This window comes from Myotis daubentonii, chromosome 4, assembly GCF_963259705.1.
Source record: "Myotis daubentonii chromosome 4, mMyoDau2.1, whole genome shotgun sequence".
Lineage (NCBI taxonomy): Eukaryota > Metazoa > Chordata > Mammalia > Chiroptera > Vespertilionidae > Myotis > Myotis daubentonii.
The window spans coordinates 100,326,423-100,350,232 of NC_081843.1; the positions used below are offsets into that span (position 1 = coordinate 100,326,423).

The 23,810-nt window shown below is 40.7% G+C and overlaps 1 protein-coding gene across 3 annotated transcripts in view; it reads right to left on the reverse strand.

Moving 5' to 3' along the window:
* Positions 1–23,810, reverse strand: part of FBXL7 (F-box and leucine rich repeat protein 7) — a 327,587-nt gene that overhangs the window by 5,034 nt on the left and 298,743 nt on the right. For all 3 annotated transcript variants that reach the window (XM_059694758.1, XM_059694757.1, XM_059694759.1), the window contains exon 3: positions 4,104–4,715. In XM_059694758.1, coding sequence (XP_059550741.1) covers positions 4,104–4,715 — 612 coding nt within the window. The remainder of the gene's footprint in view (positions 1–4,103; positions 4,716–23,810) is intronic.

Sequence of the window (23,810 nt, forward strand, 5' to 3'; positions counted from 1 at the left end):
TTACCATGTAAATGTGCACAGTGTATTTTTAGTGTGTAAGTATAAATAATTGGTATGTATAGTTTATATATTATATAAATAAATGCATATGTAGATAGAGTTTATTACACTACGTAGACTGCTCACTTTCTCTCTGCTCTACCCGAATCCCTCTGGCATGTCTTAAGCCAGGTGCCTCACCTCGGGCACCTCTGTGTTTCTCACTTATATCCAAGGCTTCCAAGCAGCTGCACAAGAGTACTAGCTGGGACTTTCCTCCCACTTTTTGGCAGGCTGCCCAGGAAATGCGTGTAGAATTCAGGTCCTGGGAACAACATGGCTCAAAAGCCACGTGCTACCAAGTCAGAGAATCTCAGGAAGGAGTAAGGCATACAATGCAGCACTGGAGAACAAAGATGCGACTCGTCAGAGGCGCCCGTGCTGCTCCAGTGGGCTCCGTGGTTGGTACTCCTGAACTTTGGCTTTGAAATCTTCCTTTGTTTTGAGTTTCTTTTTCTAGGTTGACTGTAATCCTGCTTATACTGAATTTATGTATCCACTGTAGTGGCTGCCCATCTCTGATGCCTGGAAGGTACTTTGTTTTTCAAGAGTACATGACAAACTTTGTTCCATATATGTTTAAAATATCTAGCAAAACCAGGAAAGATACTGTATTTGGTTCAAGGAAATTTAGGCATTGTTTTTGAAAATTAGTTTCAATTTTAATGAAATGCCAGTTTAGCTCAGTTTTGGTAAATAAACTATTGTGATATGCTTATATTACTTTAGATCAGTACTTTTTAAATTTTAATGTTAGCCTTAATTTTTACAGATCTGTGAAGTTGAGTTGAAAAGAAACTGGTCCATCGCTCTGTAGGTGATATCAATGGCTATTTCATGCAGTCATACATTACAGACATAGCGAGAACCTTAGAAATCATCCAATATAACCTTCGTTTTTAAAAGTGGGGACATCTCAGGCTCAGTGAGAGTGTTACTTGTACAGTCAGACTAGGGCAAAGTTTCTCGACTCGATCCACTGTTGGTTCTGTTTCTCTGGAGAACCCTGACTAAACATTTATAAAGGTGATATGTGATAATAAAGAAAACATTACAGCTGGTTATAGTTATTTTCAATGACTTGAAAAGATAACTTTCAAGGTGGGCATTTTTGATTGCTGGGGATGGGAGAGGAAGTCTCTCATGTCCTCAGGGGAATTAAGATTTAGACCAGCAATGAGTCTTCCACAGTCAAGCTTATTGCCGTTGAGAAGGTGGCCACTGTCAGAGGCCAGCTGTAAGAACCAAGGAGAACAAGACATAGATGAGATCACCTCTGGTAGTCCTCCAGCTGCCCCTGGTATCACTATAGCAATTCCCAGATTCTCTCAGAAATGGAGGGCACCTCTGTGATAACAAATTCATCCTTATGGCTTGTTAGATCTTTCAAGTCCATCTACCTGAAAAGCTCCCCTCCTCCCCCCGCTAATATCTGAAATTCTGTATTTTGGCGAGTTACAGATTTCCCTTATTATGGACTCTATGTACACCAAGCATGTCAAACTCGTGGCCTGCGGGCTGCATGTGGCCCACAACAAATATTTTTGCAGCCCAGCCAATATAACAGTGTGAGCAGTTATTTACAATTATGAAAGGAAATAAGTCTCCTGACAGATCCAGAATTACTGACATTCACCTTGGGTCAGTTTTGAAAGTAATCACTGTGAACAAGATTTCCCCCGAAGTAGGAAAGATAGTAGCAGAGAAGAGATGCCAAGTGTCAGGGAGAAAACATTAATTTTATCATTATTCTTGTGTGTTTTTTTTATACTATACTTTTCAAAATAAACCTACGTTTCTATGAATATTGAAGCTTTTGTTTTTTTTGTGGCCCACATAAACATAAACCTTGTTTATTTGGCTGGTGTTAGCCTTTGAGTTTGACGTGCTTGATGTACACATATCACAGGAGGGCTTTGGGAGACATATGAGGCCCTATACAAATATATATAGACTTCCAAATAGTCAGATTACTATAGAGGAAGGGCATTACGACTTACATACCAGTTAGTCAAAGGGGCTAAGCAGGACCCACTCACCCAGGCTAGAAGCCCAGGTATTTCCATTCTCAACTAGCCAAAGTAGTTTTTGCATTGAATTTCAACAGGACTCCAAAAGAGAGGGCACAATTGCTTGCAGCCTGTATCAAAGTTGTATGGGGAGTCCCTTCAATGAAGATGGGGATTCCAAAAAGAAATCATTTTCTAACTGGAGGAAGGGAAAGAAAATGAGGTGTTTATAAAAGAGGCCCACAATGCCCAGAATCTTAGAATGTTAGAGTCCAATCCTTTCTTTTTTTTTAAACTGAAGAGGAAAGACATCTAGAGGAAGCTGCGAATTGTCCCAAATCACAAGGTCTTCAAATTAGTTTCCACCACATCACAATGCTTTCTCTTTCCAGAATTCCTTGGAGGAAAAAATGTAAGAAAACCTCTCGGTTTCCTGCTTCATTATGCCGATGGCTGCTCAGGACTGAACATACGGTTACTATGGTTTTGTACCGACGCCAGCTGAAGCGGGGAGCAAACAGTCGCTTGCCAGCAAGGGGAAGAATCTGCAAAAAATAACTGACTGTCATCTGAAATATTTTCAGATGTCGGCTTTTGAAAGAGAGAGCAAACTGAGAGAACTGGCTTTTACCTCAGGGATTTTTTTTTTTTTCAGGGTATCATTTACCTCAGATGCTTGTAAATCCCAAATTCTGTTTACTTGCCAGTCCCAGTGGTTTTTACTTCTTGACCCCTCCCCAACTATCCCTGAGGTTGTGGCTCCTGCTGTTCATTTCTTTAACTTCCTGATGCATCTTACACACGTTAGCTTCTCGAATGTTCATCTTTTCACTGGGCAACAGATGAGATAAAGAGAGGCTGTTAGTCTGGCCAGATCCACATCTGGCGCCAAAGGGTGAGTCTGGGTTTTGATTCTTCCTGCCTGAAAGAGGTTTTTGAGCAAAGCAGCCATGCTGGGATTTCCCTCAGTTTTTAAAAGAACTAAAGGCTCCACTCAATTGGCCTTACTTCTACATTATGTATTTGAGGATTTTGCTTAAGAAAGATACAAAATCAACCCACAGATGAGGAGACTTGGGGTGAAATATAAGGAGACACTTGGCCAGGATGGGTTTTCTCCAATGTCTGCAAAATGGCAATCATGAGCATGGCCCACAGCACAGCTCTCAGGCTCTATAGAATAATAACCCAGGGACATAAGGACCTGCACCTGTGATTGGACACTTGGTTCCCATGATCTATGGTTGCTCTGAAATAACTGAGAGTTATGGGGAGAACAGACATTGAAAAGTCATGCTAACTTGGAAGAGCCATACCAAAGATGCCTCTAGTTCTTCTAAGAAGTTGACATTATTGATGGAAGAGATACCCCTGGCCTCCAGCACCATCCTATAAAATAAAAGCCCAGCAACCGAAATGGTGGAATGACCAGAACGACCAGGGACCAGAATGACTGTGGCCCCTCACCCTGGCCGGCCCCGCCCCTCAGCAGGAACCCCCCACCCTGGTCATTCAGGGCAGGCTAGCTGGCCCCTACCCGTGCACTAGGCCTCTATCCTATATAATAAAAGGGTAATATGCAAATTGACCCTAACAGTGGAATGAACAGAACGACCGCTTGACCATGGACTATGAGGCGCACTGACCACCTCTTGGTCCCTTTCCCTGGCTGGCAGTCTCTGACTGTCTGATAACAAATGGGGAACTGGGGTGGGTGGTGGCGGGGAGGGGAGGGCGGGGACTGGGGAGCAGAAGGAACGGCTGACCTCTCAGTCCCTCCCCTTAGCCTGCAGGCTCTGATCACCCGATGGCAAATGGGGAGCCGGGGGTGGGTGTTGGTGGTGGGCGGTGGGCCAGGGATGGCTGTGGGCAGCCAGGGAAGATGGCTCTGATTGCAGGCCAGACCTAGGGACCGACCTGATTTTCGTGCACCGGGTCTCTAGTGATTGCATAAAGACAGTTTCTCTGGAAGTCAGCTCCTTCCCACCTACTCTCCATCTTTAATGGTAATCAAGAAGTGGCCCCTCCCAAGGTGGCAGGTCGGCTGCCCTTTACCTGACACATCCAGGTGCTCCAGGTTCGGGCAGAGGGACACCACGTCAAACACAGCCTCGTTGGAGATGTTGTAACAGCCTGAGACTTCCAGGCGCCTGAGCTCCGGGCAGCACTGGGCGATGGTGTAGAGCCCTCTGTCCGTGAGCCGCCGGCAGCCACTGACAGTCACGGTTTCCAGCATGAGACAGACGTTGGGTGTGTCCTGGCACAGCCTGCGGGTCAGCACCTTGAGGGCGCGGTCCACGTTGATGGTCTCGCCTGTCAGGCGGATAGTCCTCCAGAGCCGCGGGTCCCAGGCCAGGTTGTACCAGCGGCGGCACACGCGGGCGCAGCGGCACAGCTGGTTGGTGGGCAGGAAGGAGAAGATGTGGACCATGGAGTGGTCGGGGAGCCGCTCGATGCTGGCCTGCTCCTTCTGGGGCCTGGAGGCCAGCCGGATGAGCGGGTGGGTGAGGCGGGTGGGGGGCGGGTCGTGGACCATGGCCACTGTCTCCCCCGTGATGGAGGACGAGGAGGTGGATGAGCCCCTTCCATTCTGAAATCCTGGCAGGTTCGGTGGACATATCAGGGCTGGGCTGGGCGTGCTCAGGGTGCGCATGCTCAGGTCGGAGTCTGGCAAAGGACAGAGAGCAAAGGGTTAGTGACGGCACCAGCGGAGCCCCAGAAGGAGGCAATTGCGGGGTGACCCTCTCATTCCATAGCTCCCCATCCAGGGCAGACCCTGCTGAATTCATCACCGGAAGCAGAAGCTCATGCAAGTTTTAGTTTCAGAGAGGAGCTCATCTTCTGCACCAGAGATGGGCAAACTTTTCCCTAAGGGACCAGATCTGAAATATTGGAGGCACTGCAGGCCATATGGGCCCCGTCTCTGTGGCAATTACTCAACCTCAGTGTTGTGCAAAAAGCTGCTATAAACAATATGTAAATAAATAGGCATGGAAGCGGCAATAAACTTTGTTTTTTAAGAACAAACCAGCTAGGTTTGGCCTGAGGGCCATAGTTGGCTGACCTCTGATCTACAATTAATGGTGAGTATCTAAAGGGCACAACTTCAAAGTTTCATTATTTCTATTCTGGAGGGACACTTCATATGTTATGAACACAAACTGATTTAGTTTCCTAATTATATTTTGGTTAGGCAGAAAATATGCTTCATTTACAAATGAGGAGCATGAGTTTCAGAAAGGAAGTTAGGCCAGCGGGTATAGAAAAAGTTTGCTATCTTTGCCCTCACCTGGCCCCTAGCATCTGCCCCCCCATATTTTGATAACTGAACCCCAAAGGAGGGGACCCAGGTCTGGGGAGCACCCTTTCCTTTGTTAGATTTCAGGTTGGTACTTCTAAGCCTTGAGTATACATGGCCATATTTATTTTTTCTTCTTATTAATAACCCCTTCCCTTTGCATTTAAATAATGTGAGTTAAATTTGTTCCTTGGAACCAAACAGATCACTTGATGAGGAGGACACAGTGGTGTTAAGTTTATGAGGAGTTATGTTCTTCAGAATACTACTATAAGGAGTCTGCTCACTCCATATCCCCCTATCTCAATATAGATGTAAGAGAAAGAGCTTATTCTCTACAAATATATCTATATTATATATTTTGCATTATAATGGATATATTCATCTAGGAAGACATTTATTTTCTCTAATTGTGTTTATATATTTTATATATTTTGCATGTGCACGCGCGCGCACACACACACGTAGAGCCTACGTTTAAAAGACTGAGATAGAGATCGGGATAGATAGAGAGATAGAGAGAGAGTAGTTTTTTTCTCCAAAATAGAAATTTCTTCATCTGAAATAGTGAGTTGGGCTAGATGATTTCAAAGTCATTTCCAGCTCCAATTATAGTTCTAAAGACTTAAAAACTCTTGTTGTGTGCCTTTCCACAGTTCATACCTTAGGACTTTTCAAACACTCATTTTTTTCAAATAACTTCCAGTAATAATATATAACACACAAAATTCTGACACCTACATCTCCACTGAGTGTCTATTTGCAGTTTTCATATGCATATACTTTTTGTACTGCAATAATTTTCTTCTTTTAGTTTACTGCTTTATAACCTAGCACTGAAAATGTCCTTCACATGTCCACGACTTTGCTCAGGGAGCATCTTTGAATGATGGTCTTCTCGCTGCCTGCCCCTTGAAATCCAAACACCCTTTGAGACTGAGCACAAATGCCTTCCCCTCGAAGAACACTTTCCTGGTGTCTTTGGGACATAATCAATTCCTTTCCCTTTGAGTCCTCATTATATAGGTATCTGTGAATTTATCTTCCCCTAATGTGCTTGCGTTGTATTAATTTTCTCAATTTTGCATCCCTACTATATCCCACATCCTTCGTCATGAGATTTTATAGTTCCTCTCAGGCAGAGTATCTCTAGTTTAGTGATGTTGGGCTTGGCTACATGACTTGCTTTGGCCAGTGAATTGCAGGGAAAGTGATGTGCCCAAAGCCATTGATGTGGTTGGGCATGCCTGGCTAGTCCACTGATTTTAGGATGAGGAGAAACCAGTGGAGCAGACAGAACTGGCCCCAACCTACTGCTGAGAGTCAAGCTCAACCAAGCCCTGCGGGGGGCAACCAATGCCCAGATGAAGCCACAGATGTGTGAGCTAAAATTTTGAGTTGTTACACAGCATTATTGACTTCTATTACATTAAAAACTCCTTTGAAACCAGAATTAAATCATGTTATTATGTGTGCCTGGCAGTATCTGACATGGTTTACAGTGCATAGTAGGTGCACATAAATGTCTTGATTTAAATGAAAATACTTATATGTTTAAAAAATATTATAATTTCTAGCTTGGCATGTACTTTTATATCCCAGGTGCATTTTAAATCATTCATAAACAAGAAATATGTATTTTTTTCTCAAGATATCGTAGGGACACCACCCCCAGCACTCAATGGGGAAAGGGATACTTCAACTTCCTGAAAACATTATGACATTGTAATATAAATGAAGCAGAGAGAAAGAATATGGATTTAGAATACTAATTTGGAATATTTTGTAGGTATGAACTTATTTTCATATCTGAATACCCATTCCAAGTGAATTTCTACCTATCTGATGTCTTGAGGGTAAAATCTGCCTGTATCACTAAGGTGATATGTTTTGGCTCAAACATAACTTGACAATAATTCTGAGAGGATATTATTGCTAATTTTAACACATTGCATACATTTATATAAAACTTAGCCATTATATTGTATCTTTCTTTACCTTCTCCCCTAGGCTAATGGTGAATGAAGGATAGTATGTGGAAGGTCTCCATACTGCCAGACATTATTTTGAGCAGGGAAAATAACAGAACTTGCAATATGTGCTAACTGAAATATACATTTCCAAAAGCTTCTAACAAGAATTAAATTCATTGATGTCTGCATCAAGTGTCCTGAAAAATCTCAGAAGTCCTCTTGGTAACTTGACATGATGATCATGATGAAATGGCACATAGTAGTCTGTTTAACAGCTTCCTTGCCTGCTGCTTCTGTGGCATCCACATCACCACAGGAGCAGATATCACCCACAAAGCATTCTTGGCAAGAAACATTGCAAGGAGGTGTACACAAAAGGTTCTCAAACATTTATGTGAAGCTAAGATGCCCCTTGGAATGTCAGGAAAAGGAATACCCAAACTCTCAGGAGAGGAATACATCTTCATAACATAAAATATTTCCAAAATGTAGAAGGCAAGAGGCCTGTTATCTACCAAGACCATTGTTTTCCCTGCCGACATTCTTTGAGCAAACGTGTTTTTGTTTTTTTTTTAAGAATAAGTACATGAATTGATAATGTAATCTTTTAAACGTAAGTTTTACAGATTATTTTGTGATAGGATGGATGAGCACATGGAAGGATGGACAAAGCTATTAGAGGAAAATTTTGCAAAAAGGACATGTCTGGTTAATTACAAATATAAGGATTAGAAAAGAAGTTGCCAGTTATGAATGTGTAAGACTCAGAGAAAGATAGAGATAAACTTGCAAGTATCATGAAAACAGAATGGGAGAACTTAAAGAAGAAATGATCACACACTTCTTCAATAGGACATGAATTTTGTGTCTAACTGTGTCTCCTAATGATATTGAGAAGCTGGATATATTCAAAAGATTGAAATAGAACTACAACAAAAAAACACCCAACCACGTAGCACTGATATTTGTAGAAAAATATATAGAGACTGGGTGTTAAAATCCCTGGGCTGCTGCAGATTCTTAGAATATAGATTTATAGGCAGAAAAGAAAGTAATGATTCCTTCCTTCATTGAATCATTTAACACACATTGTTACTGCAGCCTGAGTGCCCAGTAGGGGTCTAGGAAGGGAGGAGTTTTTGCACTTGACTAGATTATAAAGCACATTACTAGTCCACCTCTTTTCTGCATCCACCACAGTACCATTAAAGTACATCCTCAGCCTAGACTCTGACCTCTCCAATCCTTTAGGGAGAGAGAAAAATGACTCCATATTGAGAATGCATTCAAATTACGCCAAATCCAGGATGGTAAAGGATAGAAAAGTTTGTACATGTCTGGGAAAAAAGTCAGTTTTCCTAAGTGTCAGCTGGAGACAATGGATACAGAAGCTCCTGGTAGTGAAAAACATTGTAATTAAATCATATTTTTGTTGAGCTTTTGGATTTTCTCAAAAAGAGTATAATCTATAACACAATAGAGATTCTAAGTCAAATAAATATAATTATACTTTTTTAAAAATATATTTTATTGATTTTTTACAGAGCGGAAGGGAGAGAGATAGAGAGCTAGAAACATCGATGAGAGAGAAACATCGATCAGCTGCCTCCTGCACATCTCCTACCGGGGATGTGCCCGCAACCAAGGTACATGCCCTTGACCGGAATCGAACCTGGGACCCCTCAGTCCGCAAGCCGACGCTCTATCCACTGAGCCAAACTGGTTTCGGCTATACTTTTTATATTGATGTTTTCAACTGTTGTCTAAGAGATAGTTGATTCTTTAAATTTTAAGAGCTTGTGGCTCCATTAATAATTGAAAACATTTCCAAATATGTAATTTACATGAGAACACTATGGTTTGTGTTCTTAAGTTACTTTTAAATATGTAAAGAATACCAAAAAGCATAGCTGTTTTTTTCTGGGGGGAAAAAAACCCTATAAACTCTTTTTCTCATGGTTTCAGAGTCCTGGAAATTTTACATCTTTAGTAATTACAGTATAGTAGAAAATATTCAAGGCATCTCATACACACATGCTTATTAGACACATTTTCTTCTAACTAGATAGCTGCCTGTTTTGTACAAGTTTTTATTTTCAAACCACTGCTGTTTACACTCTAGGAAGTCATATTTACATTACACTGGCCTTTCAAAGTCAAAATTTACAAAGCTACTCTGCGTGTTCCCCCTCTGATTACCAAAACTTTGGTGCAAGATGCTTTCTATTATAAATGGTCTTTCTACTCAAGAACTCTTGCCATAAAAAGCAAGGTTTCTTTTCTTAGCTTAAACTCAAGCTTTAAAAAAATACATCTATAAAACTCAGCGAGTGAAGAAAAATACCATCTGAAGGATCTTTTTTTTTGTTTGTTTTATTTCAAAATATTTTTTCTTAATGTGGTTCACTTTATATACACACCTAGGACTTATTTCAGGAATTGGTTGCTATGAAGTGGAAATCTATATAGACCAAATTATCTTGCATTTTTCCTGGAGGATTTACCTTCGAGATTCCAGGGTTCTTGTTAGTAACACCACCCCAGGATCAGATTATGAATAAGACTCTGTCCAAGAACAAAACATCTGCTTTGTCAGTCACCTGGACTAGTCCCATGAGGGCAGGGCTATGGTGATTGATCCCTGATATCTTGAGGAAGGGGAGGAGGCTCCTCTAATATCAGGGTACATGGTCCAGTCCATTGCCTGGCTCCGTATCTATGCCTGGCCACCATGTTCTCCAGTTTCTGACTTTGAACTGAACTGAGAGCAGGGATTCCGTTTTGCCCTTTAGCTCCTATAGAAGGAAATTAGTCATTGCTTAAGGAAACTATTAAGCCACATTGTTTAACAGTCATAAATATAACCAATGCAATGTACAGAATGGCATCTTTGGACTCTGCAACACAAATATCTAGAAATAATCTTTTAGGAAATTTATGCTTGACAAAATATCAGGTGGCCTCAGAAACTATGAGCCCTGGATTATTATAATTTATCAGCCTCCTTATGGCTTTTCTCAGCCTTGAAAGGATAACTTCTTGGTACCCTTCTTTTTCTTAATGTAACATGCCAAAGGGAGATGATCATATCCTATTTATTTTTCAATGAAAAGCAGGGTGTTTAATCTCTGAGGGAGAGTACCATGCTGTTAGATGCTAACCTTCTCAAAAGGCAAGGGTAGAGCATGTTTTTAGAATCCTTTTCAACATTTATTAACCTTCCTTTTTAAAAAAAAAAAAAAAAAAGCAGGCCTCAGATTCAAGGTGATTGACAGCAGCATATAGGTAGCATTTAATAACATTCTTACTAATTTGGGTTTTTATCTTTCATTAAAATTTGTTTTTATTTTAACAATCATCCTCTACTTGGTAAGTGATACTGGTTTTCCAAGTAAGGTAATGTTGGAATATTTGGTTTTTAAAGTAAACACTAAGTTAATGTTTACTTTAAAAAATACTGAGTGAATAATAGGGTAGGGAATGAGTAGATATGACAATAATCATAACAGCATTTGTAAGTGTCTGAAGTTCAGGAAATGCTGTTCAGGTGGAAAGAACATGGAACAGATGAAGTTGGATTCATTTCTCTGCTCTACTACGTGCAACTGGTATCCTCTGAGGCAGGTCAATGAAATTCATGAGCCACACATTCCCCTTTTGTAAAGTGGACATAATTCCACCCACTTCGCAGTGTAGTTAGGTGGACTCTGGAAAAAGTGACATTGTTGGCAGAGGCATTGAAGAAAAATGATACAACCTCTACTGAGGACTTCGTAGGGAAAAAATTCTGCACCCTCCTGCTCGGGGGGTATGTTTTTAGGGCCATGTTATTCTGGGTTCCCTGGCATAGTGCCATCTTTATAAATTCCTTACTGTTATCTCCAAAAACCTTTGAAATGTTTTTCATGTCAGCGGGAGGGGTTGGGGAGAAGAAGAGGGTGGAATAAAAATAAAGATCCACAGTTAGAGCATAACGTACTAACACCGGGTGAGCAAAATATGGCCATTGCATTTATTGGTAAAAGAATATTGTTATTGTGAAAGCCTTTTCTCATAGTTTGCCGGGGTCGAACCCCAGCGGGTCCAGGGGTCCCCAAAGGTGTGGACAGAGTCGGCGAAGAAGGAATGTCACGGAGACAGCGTTCAGTTGATCAGCAGCCTAGCCAGGATCTCCAGCCCGGATCTCCAGAGAGGCTCTGCTTCGGATCTCCAGCGAGGTTCTGTAGCCATGTTCCCTCGCTAGGTTCTCCAGCCAGGTTCTGTCCAGGCTCTCCAGTCAGGTTCAGTGTCCAGGTTCCAGTCAGGTTCTCCTGCCAATCTCTGTAGTCAGGTTCAGTCCAGGATCCCTTGCCATGTTCTCCCGCTAGGCTCTGTCTCTAGGCTCCGAGGCCAGTCCCGGTCCAGGATCCTCTGGCATGCTCTCGCCAGCGAAGTTCTTCTGTCTCTAGGCTCCGTGTAGGTTCTGTCTTCTGAATTCTGTCTCCTGAGTTCTGAGTCTTTCTGTCTTGTTACAACTGTATTTATACCAGTTGATTCAATCCTATCAATCTCTATTACAAAGGTTAGGGCGTTTCTTATCTCCATTCCAGGGAGAAAAGATTATGTAGTTTAAGCATGATTGTTCGTAGTTAAAGGGATTAATTACCCGCCTGGCACTTAGTTGAGGGGTTTTATTCCCTCCCTAACTTCAGGGGAAAATCCCTACCTGGGGATTCAACCTTTCTCGGAGAGGTGACTTTGGTTAAAACACAGCGCCAAGAAGGTGAGCAAACATATTAAGAACCGTATGCCATATATGCCAGGTCCCTTGAAACAGCAAGGATGGACCGGCTCCCGGCAAATTCCCCCTTTTTTATTTTTTAAAAGCAAGCATTAAAAAGAAAAACCTGAAATGCTCTCTTATATCCATTTTAAGAGTAGGATTGGCGCTTTCTGCTATTACCTGAGTCTTGATCTATCACCCCAGGGAGAGCTTGCCAATCCTGCACTTTCCCGGGGTGGGAAGGCTGCAGTGGGGTTAAGGATAAGGCTCCTTGGGCCTACCTTCTCCCATGCCTCTACATTTACCTTTCCGGCACCTTTCCTTCCTCAGAAAAGCATGGACGTATTTCTTGTATAAAATGTTCTGTCTGACTGGGAGTAACCTTAATTCCTCTGCTAACAAGCATATATGTTAAAAGATCAATACGGAGTCTTTTTTCTTTAGACTCAGTATGGCACATCTTCTTAATCTAAAGATCAATACAGAGTCTTCTTTCTTTGGACTCAGTATGGCACATCTTCTCAATCTAAGAATCAATACAGAGTCTTCTTTCTTTGGACTCAGTATGGCACATCTTCTCAATCTAAGTTCTGTACTATCCACCTTCTTACCCTACTTATCCTCTATAGGGGGGTCTGTAGCACCCTGGTGGAGTCCTATCCGTCCCGAGTGTGGGGTTCTCAATGGGGGGGGCTTACCTAAGGGAATCCTGTTCCAGGGGTTCCCAAAGGTGTGGACGGAGTCGGCGAAGACTATCCACCCTCTTCTTACGGTGGAGTCTGATCCGTCCCGAGTGTGGGGGTTCTCAATGGGGGAGGGGGGCTTACCTAGGGGAATCCTGTTCCAGGGGTTCCCAAAGGTGTGGACGGAGTCGGCGAAGACTATCCACCCTCTTCCTATGGTGGAGTCCTATCCATCCCGAGAGTGGGGCTTATGTAGGGGTCCCTGTTCGGGCGCCATATGCCGGGGTCGAACCCCAGCGGGTCCAGGGGTCCCCAAAGGTGTGGACAGAGTCGGCGAAGAAGGAATGTCACGGAGACAGCGTTCAGTTGATCAGCAGCCTAGCCAGGATCTCCAGCCCGGATCTCCAGAGAGGCTCTGCTTCGGATCTCCAGCGAGGTTCTGTAGCCATGTTCCCTCGCTAGGTTCTCCAGCCAGGTTCTGTCCAGGCTCTCCAGTCAGGTTCAGTGTCCAGGTTCCAGTCAGGTTCTCCTGCCAATCTCTGTAGTCAGGTTCAGTCCAGGATCCCTTGCCATGTTCTCCCGCTAGGCTCTGTCTCTAGGCTCCGAGGCCAGTCCCGGTCCAGGATCCTCTGGCATGCTCTCGCCAGCGAAGTTCTTCTGTCTCTAGGCTCCGTGTAGGTTCTGTCTTCTGAATTCTGTCTCCTGAGTTCTGAGTCTTTCTGTCTTGTTACAACTGTATTTATACCAGTTGATTCAATCCTATCAATCTCTATTACAAAGGTTAGGGCGTTTCTTATCTCCATTCCAGGGAGAAAAGATTATGTAGTTTAAGCATGATTGTTCGTAGTTAAAGGGATTAATTACCCGCCTGGCACTTAGTTGAGGGGTTTTATTCCCTCCCTAACTTCAGGGGAAAATCCCTACCTGGGGATTCAACCTTTCTCGGAGAGGTGACTTTGGTTAAAACACAGCGCCAAGAAGGTGAGCAAACATATTAAGAAAAGTATGCCATATATGCCAGGTCCCTTGAAACAGCAAGGATGGACCGGCTCCCGGCAATAGTTTACTTAATAAATATGTTTTTTTCTATGACAATGTGGGCTGCTCTCTCCTTGAAATGTCTCCTATCATTCTCTCTTCTGTTTTTCTTTTCTCCTTCTCAGGAGGTGTTGTTTGCTCACAAACCACTCTGTGGTTTACCACTTATCTACTGGGGTCCCCCAAAGGCTTCATCCTTAACACTTCTCTGTTAGCCTCTGGTCTACCCTCCAAAATTCACAAATCAGAGCCCCTGCTCATGCTGTTCTCCAGGCCCAGATGGTCTGTTCCTCCAGACTAACTGGTGGATTCTCAGTCACTTCTCAAGTCCCAGGTAGGACATTAGTTTCTCTGTCAAGCCTTGCCAGATGCACCCAGGCTGAATTACTGAGCTACTTTTAGTGTTTCCATTGAATTCAAATATGTCTGCACCATAGTCCTTTCCACGCAGTGTCTCTCCACCCACTAGACTGTGAGCACCCTGAGGCCAGATGCTCTCTCATTCATGTCTGAGTCAGTCCAGAGCTTCACCTGGATTCAGCCACCCAGAAAGCGTTCAACTACTGCACCAAATGGGATGCCCTTTGCTTGGTCCTGTAACAAATCCCTTTCAGTTTCTTTTTGGTTCTGGTGGGAAATATTTTATAGGAACTACTTGGAAGAGCCAGATGTTTCAGATTGAAGAAGAAGTGGGAACACCTCTGTGCTTCATCAACATTTTATTTTTAGGTCTTTTATCGCTTCCCCTCCACTGAATTTAGGCTGAAGATTATACATACACTTAGCTTAATAAGATTAATTTACTCAAAAGACACCTGCACACACAAAAACAATCTCTTATAGCACCCATCATCTGAAGGACTCAAGAGCCAGATTCTCGGTGCTTTGGTCTTCATGATACTTGCTATTACAGATTACTCACATCACTGCTCACTCCTAATCATAATAAAACATGAATGGGTAAAGGGGGGAAGATAGGGACATCTGTAATAGTTCCAACAATAAAAGTAAAGTTAAAAAAACAACCAAAAAAACCCCCAAAACAAAAACTATGAAATGCACACAAAAAAGAATAACTCTTTTACATTGCCTAGAATTTTAAGACTTATTTTGTTAAAGTTTAATTACCAAAGATGGAACAGGAACTCTTCCTGTCCTGTTGACCACCCCGCCCCCCAAATGATTCACACATCACTTGCAGTGATCAGAACTGGCTTTTCCTGCTCAGTGCGGGAGAGACAGTCATATTTATTCACTACTCCCCAGAGAGCCACTTTGCAAAGCTGGGGCAGTGAGCCAGCTCTTGTTTTGACAAAAGCAGAGACACAGGTTTTCATGAAAAGACCAGCAAATCTATATTTTTCAACCTTCCAGTGGCACTTTATATGGCAGCCTTAATTATTTTCTATCTTCAATTGTCAGATAATGCTTTCGCCTTATTTCCCCATGAACAGTTACGAAATTCCAACGTTTGCATCTTTCAAAGCTCGACCCCTCATGTAGTATTGAATTTAGATTCTGGTAAAGAGAAACTTATAAATTTTCAGTTCACAGCCAAAGCAGGTCCCACAGGGAACGGCAGTCTATCTCACAGATTCAACTTTCTAGTGAGAAAGGAAAGAAATTGCACTAAACGTATAAACATGTAAAAGATCAATAATTCATCAGAATGTTCTTAAAACAAAGCAAATCCTTGCATTTCCTTAGCCATTTGAAAATGCAATACACCATTGTTTAAATTATTTACAATAATTTCTTTTAATGTAAAAATATGTATAAAGGATTTATTATGTACAAGATGCTGTTCTAAGTTCTATATAAATATTGATTCATAAATGTAGTATCCCTATTGTCATTTTTTAAATACTTGGGAAAACCAATGGCCAAATGATCTCAGGAGAACATTCCATTCTCTCTCGACTGTATTGTCAAATAGAAAAGGTAACAACAAAAGGAACTTAATACATTAAAAATTGCTCTATTGCCTTAGCTGGTTTGTCTCAGTGGATAGAGCATCAGCCTGTGGACCGAAGGGTCATGGGTTCGATTCTGGTCAAGGGCATGCACCTCAGTTGCAGGCTTCCTCCCCGGCCCCAGGCTCTGGTCAGGGCGTGTGCAGGAGGCAATTAATCACTGTGTTTCTCTCACATCAATATTTCTCTCCATCTTTGCCTCTCTCTTCCACTTTCTCTAAAAATCAATGGAAAAACAGCCTCAAGTGAGGATTAAAAAAAATTGCTTAATTTACCTGCTAGGGGTCTCTGTATCCTGGTGGGTGGATGAGTTCCTGTCACTGACTGGCACACATTTTGCATGAGGAGTCCCCTGAGCCTACTACAGTCCAAGTTCATAATCTCTCCTGAGAGACCCTAGGGCCATCCTACAGGGTAGGGCATTTCCAGTGAAAAGACCACTATTCAGTAGCACAAAAACTGACTTTTTGATGGACTCCTGGCTCTTGGGGGATGGGACTTTTTTTACATGGCTGGCTCACATGGAACCCATTTCAGACTATGTCATTTTTCAAACCTTAAATCACAATTTTTTTTAGGAAGCCCTCATTTTAAAGGGAAATTAATAATAACCTTTTGGCAATTCAGTTGCAGAGTAGAATTCAAACAAAGTGAAATACTTCTGGGAAAACCGTCCACACCAACTGCATAGTTATTTCTCTATAGAATGAGTACCTTTCATCAACTTTCCAGTTCACCCATCTCTCAACCAATCTACAATTTCTGGGTCATATATCTCTTTAGAAAGGTATCTATATGTTTATATTTTTTGAATATATCTCTTAACAGTATTTGGGTCAAGATTAAAAAATAAATCCAAAATTTAGCTCCTAATGATAACTTGTGGAATTAATCAGTATTTAAAGCTCCCGCTTAGTCCCAAGATCATTAAAAAAAATGCTTGGAGTGGAGGTTGGGAACTGATGGGGGAGGAAATACACATTTGAAACATTGGAGATGATTCTATCCAGGATTATTTCCTGTTCAACTTGTGCTTTTAGTTCCCTTTTAACCAAATTTGAGACTTATAAAGCAAACAGAATAGTAGATTCTGGTTCATCATTTATTTTTTCTTAAAAAATATTTTTATTTATTTCAGAGAGGAAGGGAGAGAGAAAAGATAGAAACATCAATAATGAGAGAGAGTCATTGATCAGCTTCCTTCTGCACACAACCCAGGCATATGCCTTGACTGGGAATCGAACCATGACCTCCTGATTCGTAGGTCAGAGCTCAACCACTGAGCCATGCCGGCCAGGCTGGCTCATCATTTATATTGTTACAGTTGACTCCTTTTATCCCTGGGGGATACGTTCCAAGACCCCCAGTGGATACCAAACCTTAACTATGCTATGTTTTTTCCTATACCTACCTATGATGAGATTCAATTTATAAATTAGGCACAGTAAGTATGAACAACAATAACTAGTAATAAAAGAAAACAACTATAACAATATACTGTAATAAAAGTTATGTGAATGTGGGCTCACTGTCTTTCTGATAACCAATCTGATAACTGAGATGGCTACTAAATGACTAACGGGTGGGAGACATATACAGCAAGGAGACGCTGGACAAAGGGATGATTCATGTCCCAGGTGGGATGGAGCAGGACTGCATGAGATTTAATCATGCTACTCAGAGTGGAATGCAATTTGAAACATAGGTTGTTTATTTTGAAATTTTTCTTTTATTTATTTATTTATTTATTTTATTTATTGCTTAAAGTATTACAAAGGGTATTACATATGTGTCCATTTTATGCCCCCGCCCTAGATAGTCCCCTAGCCTCCCCTATCACCCAGTGTCTTATGTCCATTGGTTATGCTTATATGCATGCATACAAGTCCTTTAGTTGATCTCTTACCCCCCTACCTCCTGCCCCCCAACCCTCCCCGGCCTTCCCGCTGCAGTTTGACAATCTGTTTGAGGCAGCTCTGCCTCTGTATCTATTATTGTTCAAAAGTTTATAATGGTCTCTATTATCCATGAATGAGTGAGATCATGTGGTATTTTTCCTTCATTGACTGGCTTATTTCACTTAGCATAATGCTCTCCAGTTCCATCCATGACGTTGCAAATGGTAAGAGTTCCTTCCTTTTTAGAGCAGTATAGTATTCCATCGTGTAGATGTACCACAGTTTTCTAATCCATTCATCTACTGATGGGCACTTAGGCTGTTTCCAGATCTTTTTGGACCATGGTGAAACCATGGAAATAGAAACTGTGGATAAGGGGAAACTACTATATTTCATATACTAGGATATTTCCTATTCAGTAAGTTATAGTTCTAGGAAGCTATGGCTTGATCTTGTGACATGGGTCAGGGTCGGGTAGGGGCTCATGAATAGAATGGGAGATAACCTCATCCCCTCCATCCTGCCCTCTTCATTCTTCCCTTTTTTCCTCCAAACCATATTGAGATCCCCACCCTGCTCACATAGGTGGACCACTTTGTCTACCTTCATAAATTAGTTCTGAACTTAAAAATACTCTATTTTATCAGCAAATGTGAACACTCTGACATATTCCAGGCTGGTGGCTTGAGTTTTCCTTAAAATTTTTTGTAGTTATATTTTCTCATTTGGTTTTAAAATACCTTTATTAAATTAGTAAAATAAAAGATTAGCAAAGATGACAAAAACATTAAAAGTAAGCACTCCACTCAAACTGAGGCACTGAATACCCATATCACCAATTATGGCAGAGTTTGGGATTATACGAACAGATGAAAGTAGTATATGTGGAAAGCTCATTGGAGCAACTTCCTCAAGTCATCTGGACACATTTTTCTTTTAATCAAAGCATTGATTTCTTCCTTGTATATTATTCAGTTGTCTTCTGTCAACATAATGGCAGCAAATGGTGAAAATGTGCTGGATCAAAACATTAGGCCATTTAGGTAATAATAATTGTGTAAACATAGATGCAATGGTGGGCACTTTTTGCTATGAGGACATTAAGAGCTCTGGGACTTTGCATGTTGGGGCATCTGTGCCTTCTAAGGAAAACAAACTGATAACTTCATAACTTTAAACATCCTGTCCTGTCCCAAATATTAAACATATGCTCTAAGGGGGGAAAAAGCACATGTGGAAGCAAGAAAACCAATATAAAACTGTCACCGTGCACTCCACAGGCACAGAGCGAAGGCTAGGAGGGACAAGATGGGAGGCAGCTGCATGGGACCTTTTCCATTTGGACACCAATAGAGAAAGCAGGGTCACTGCAGTGGAGTGCTTTGGGGGCCTAATTAAATGAAGTTTTCCGGTCATCTTATAATTACATCCCTTTGATGGTCTTCACAAGGAAAGTTAATAGTTACTGAAGGTTGCAGTTAAGCTTTCTATGCACTTGCATTCTAAAATGAGTGTTATTAACCCGAAAAAGTAAATTTGTACAATAGATAGCAAGGCATGGAAATCATATTCATGCCTTAAAAGTCATTCAGAATGCAAGGCTCATCATTTACAAACTCATGGCTGAGGAGTTGGTGCCTTGTGCTGGGTATGATTAAAAACGCTCCTGGAGGTGAGAGAATGACTTAGGCCTTGGTCCTACTAAAAAAAGGGTAATGCACTGTGTGAAATTCGTGCTATGACCTAACTCTGGTTTTATCAAATTCTTGCTTGCTCTAATGTTCTGTGGTTCACTTAGGGAAAATCTTGTGGAGAAATAAATTATGACTTATTAATTAAAAAAACAATGAGGAAATATTTGGTACTTTGGGCATCATTATACGGTAAATTGTACAGTAGAGTCTATGGCTTTTAGAAATTGGAGTAGCCATTAAAAAATCTATTTCTGGAGTGACAGCTATTTCTGATTATTATAACTTTTTCTTCACATGATTTTGAAGTTAAATAGGTTTCTATTTGATATTTTTTGGAAGAATTTAGGTTTTAATAAGAATCCAGAGGTTTGTTCTACAGAAAATTAGAAATCTGCTAATTGGGCCAATGGATGCAGAGGCTGACAAATATTATAAAAAATTATAGTAACAGTGACTTTTTCTTTGTTGAACCAAATTATTTATAATTCAATGCTTCAATTTCTACAATCACAGGCTTCAGTTTATTGGTTCACTTATTATTTGATTGGGAATATATATGGTGTTCTCCAATGTTTTCTCATAAGATTCTAGGATTTATATCTTTGATTTACTTTCATATGTTGCTTGGACTCTTCTCATGGGCTCTTGTTATATTTCTTTCTATAAACTATTTTGTTGGAGTTTTTTTTGTACCTTGTTCTCTTTCAGGTCTCGAATAGTCCCTGATGAGGCCAGATCGCATGGTATTGTCCTTCCAGGCTTGTCTAATACATTGATACAGTGGTCCCCACTGTCCCCTGTGTCTAAGTATCATGGGAGAAAAACCAAGGTATTTGTATTTATTGTTTCCTGAATTATTTTATCAAGTAATTCAGATAAAAATTTTAAGCTTATAAAATGTTGATTTTTCAAATCTATTTATCTCAACGACAACTTCTTTTCTGTGTAAATGATCTTATATGCTATCATTTTAAGCAGCAGAACCCTTAAAACAGAACAATATTTCAGAACATTAAATTAAAAATATTGTAAAATACTGTATCAATTAATAGCATGATTAATAGTTTACACATGTATATATCTTATACACCTTTACATATCTTACACACTTTATATAAAGATGTATATACACACGTACATATACATAATAAATATATATTCTTAGTTTTGAATGAGCTGTGAATTATTCAGTCTTTTTCAAAAACAGGCAAACCAAAAAATCCCTATGAGAAACAGAAAGAGCTGGACAAAAAATAAATACTTGGCAGGAGATGAGCAGGTGCAGTGAAGTGACTTCCCAGCTGAAAGGAAAATAAACAGAGGACTTGCTGTGCAAATGCATGTGATATTGAACAGGTTCACAGTAAGCGCCGAGCTGCAGTTCTTCTGTGGCTATAATGCAGTGGTTGAGCCAAGAACACATTGAGTTTTATCCAGGCGTCTATGGAAACTCTTTCAGGTGGAGAGCTAAATCCTTTGACACATATTTTTAGCTTGAGGCTAAAATCTAAATTTTACCATAAAACCATTTTTTCACATGGCTACGCCCAAGGACAATTTTGTTGGAATCAATGCACAAATGCCCTTTGAGAATGATGAGTGCTCAAGTCAAACTCCTCATTCCTCTCTTCTTACACTGATATGAAGGGTCTCTCCTTTTCTCTTTCTCTCTCTCATACACATAAACATTATGTGTCTGTCAGTCAACATGGCAGCAGGCTGGCATTGCTCTATCACAGAAATAATGACTGGCTTCACAGATTACTGTTGCTTATGCCCTCACCTTCCTGTTTTCAAGTAAATAAACAGAATTTCCAATGTATGTGGGGAGAAAGAGGCTGAGTCATTTCTCCACAAGAAATGGGTAGTTGGGTAGCTGATGGATAGTTGCTGCCTCAACAAATGTTCTAGCTTGTGAGGTTCCGGGCTGGGGCTGGATTCATTCTGTGAGTGTCTGCTCCGAATAGGGGTAGAATCCTGGTTTCTCCTTCTTTGGATGTGATAGCTATACTAAACAATGTTAAAGAGAGATCTTTATATTCATGAGTTTGGAATATTTATATGGGGGGAGGTACATGGGGATGGGAGACTGGCTAGATATCTTTGGTTATTTATTTATTTTTTTGCATACCCATGATAAATGACTTACATTTGCATGCTGGCTTGGCAATGTGCTTCATTATTATTTGCACAAGCCACAGTGACATTATGAAAGATATTTAATAATAGCTATAGTCTCCCAATGGGTTTCATACCTTTCACTCTTTTCCACTCTAATCCATTCTGGTTGGATCAATCTTAAAATTCACCTGTCATCAACCCACTCTTTTACTCAGCATCTTACATTGCTTTCCTCATTGCTTGCTGAGTTGAGACTTCTTGCCTACCCACGTAAGGCTGGCCTTGTTAGGGAATCAACACACATTTTTCAACTTTTTCTGCTAGTATCTCCTTTGGTGTGGCCTACCTCCAGAAAACTGGACTATTCATGTTCCCAGGAGCATGATCTAAACTCTCCCCAGCTCTAGTTATCCCCTCTTCCTTCATGTAAATTTATGTCATTGCTTTAAAATCCTTTCAGGCTTGATTCAAGTACTGTCTATTTAATTAGCTACTGCCTGGGTCCATCAACATATGATGTAGGGCTCATTTAAACTATCACAGCACTTACCATCTTAATTAAAGCATGTATTTATCTTCCTACTTATTAGGATATAAGCTCCATGTTGATTGGTACCCTGACTGTCTTGCTCAACTCTTTTCCTAGCATCTTACAAAAGTGCCCCATACTTAATAGATAATTCAACAAGTATTTGCTGAATTAATAAATGAAATGAGTAAAGTCTTTAGATTGAGCTCTTGGAGTTTTTCTTTTTATTTCTTGCAAGATGAGTGATTGCGTAGAAGACTCACATATATTTGTTGATCTTAGAAGCCCCTCAGAATTTATTTGCTAAATTAAGAAAAACTGCATTTTCCCAGTACAGTTTATAAAGTATTTTAAGGTATATTATCTTTCTTTAGAACAGTGGTTCTCAACCTTCCTAATGCTGCAACCCTTTAATACAGTTCCTCATGTTGTGGTGACCCCCAATTTCATTGTTACAAATTGAAAATAATTAATGCATAGTGATTAATCACAAAAACAATATGTAATTATATATGTGTTTTCCGATGGTCTTAGGCGACCCCTGTGAAAGGGTCGTTTGACCCCCAAAGGGGTCGTGACCCACAGGTTGAGAACCGCTGACTTAGAACGAAACAATACCACTTTATCAAACATTAACACTGTCACACATGACAGTGTTTGCTAGGAAACTTGGTGTAAAGTTCTATGGTAGAACCCAAAGGGGTTGCGACCCACAGGTTGAGAACCGCTGCTTTAGACTGAATGCCTTATTGTGGGCAGGTTAGGTATTTTTCCATTTTCATTCTAGTTACCAAAGCCTACAGAGAAATAGTAAATAGCACCCCTGGGATAAGACTACAGCTTCTGATGCTTGACAACAACAGAAGTCAGAATAAGCCGCCCAGGTAATCTGCATTTCAAAGGGTCAAGGAGGAAGGAGCTGGCAGGAGTTACTCCATTAGCCTGCAGGAGCACACTTCTCTCTTGATCCCCCATAGCCAGGATTTACAGATTGGTTTAAAGGTATTTATCTTCACACTGGTTGAGATTCTCCCATTCCATTGCTGAAACTATGAGATGGGTAATTTTAGAGGCTATTTTGCCCATCCTAGGCTCTCATGATGCACTAATGGTTTAAATCATAACTTTACAATTAACCTTGGGCTTCCAATATACATATATTTGACGTATCTTGCACTAAGTATCAGAATTGGATGATCATTCCTACAGATGTTGAAATTTTAAAGATCAGAGGTGTTTAAGTTGTAATGTTTGCAAATGAAATATCCAGTAAAATGCAATACATCTGGCTTATTATAGCACCTTCTTTACCTATTATAACTTAATTGGACATTGTTTTTTTTTTCTGGAAAAATTTTAAGCATATTCAATGGCTTTTTAAAAACTTGCTGTAAGAGTTTCGATTATATTCCATTGCTCTCTCTCTGCCTCCCTCTGCTAGATTGGAGGCTCAAAAGATTTCATCTTTCTTTTGATTCCTGATGTGTTTCCAGCTCTTACAACAGCGTTGAGCTAACACAAACTATATGCTTAATAAATATGCATTGAATGGATGGATTCTAAAATATAGAAAATTATATGAGAGATTTCTCTTTCTTCCCAAGATTTTAAATGGTAAAGGCAGTGAGTTAACATCAATGGAAACTACTCAGATCTGTGCAGAGTAGAACTTAAATGAAGGGTAAAATAGAAAATCACTGGAAGTCTACTGTCCCTAGGTCAGGCTTATACTAAAAGTAATTGGTACATCTCTGATATGAACAAGAAGACACTTAAAGATTGTACTTTTCTGA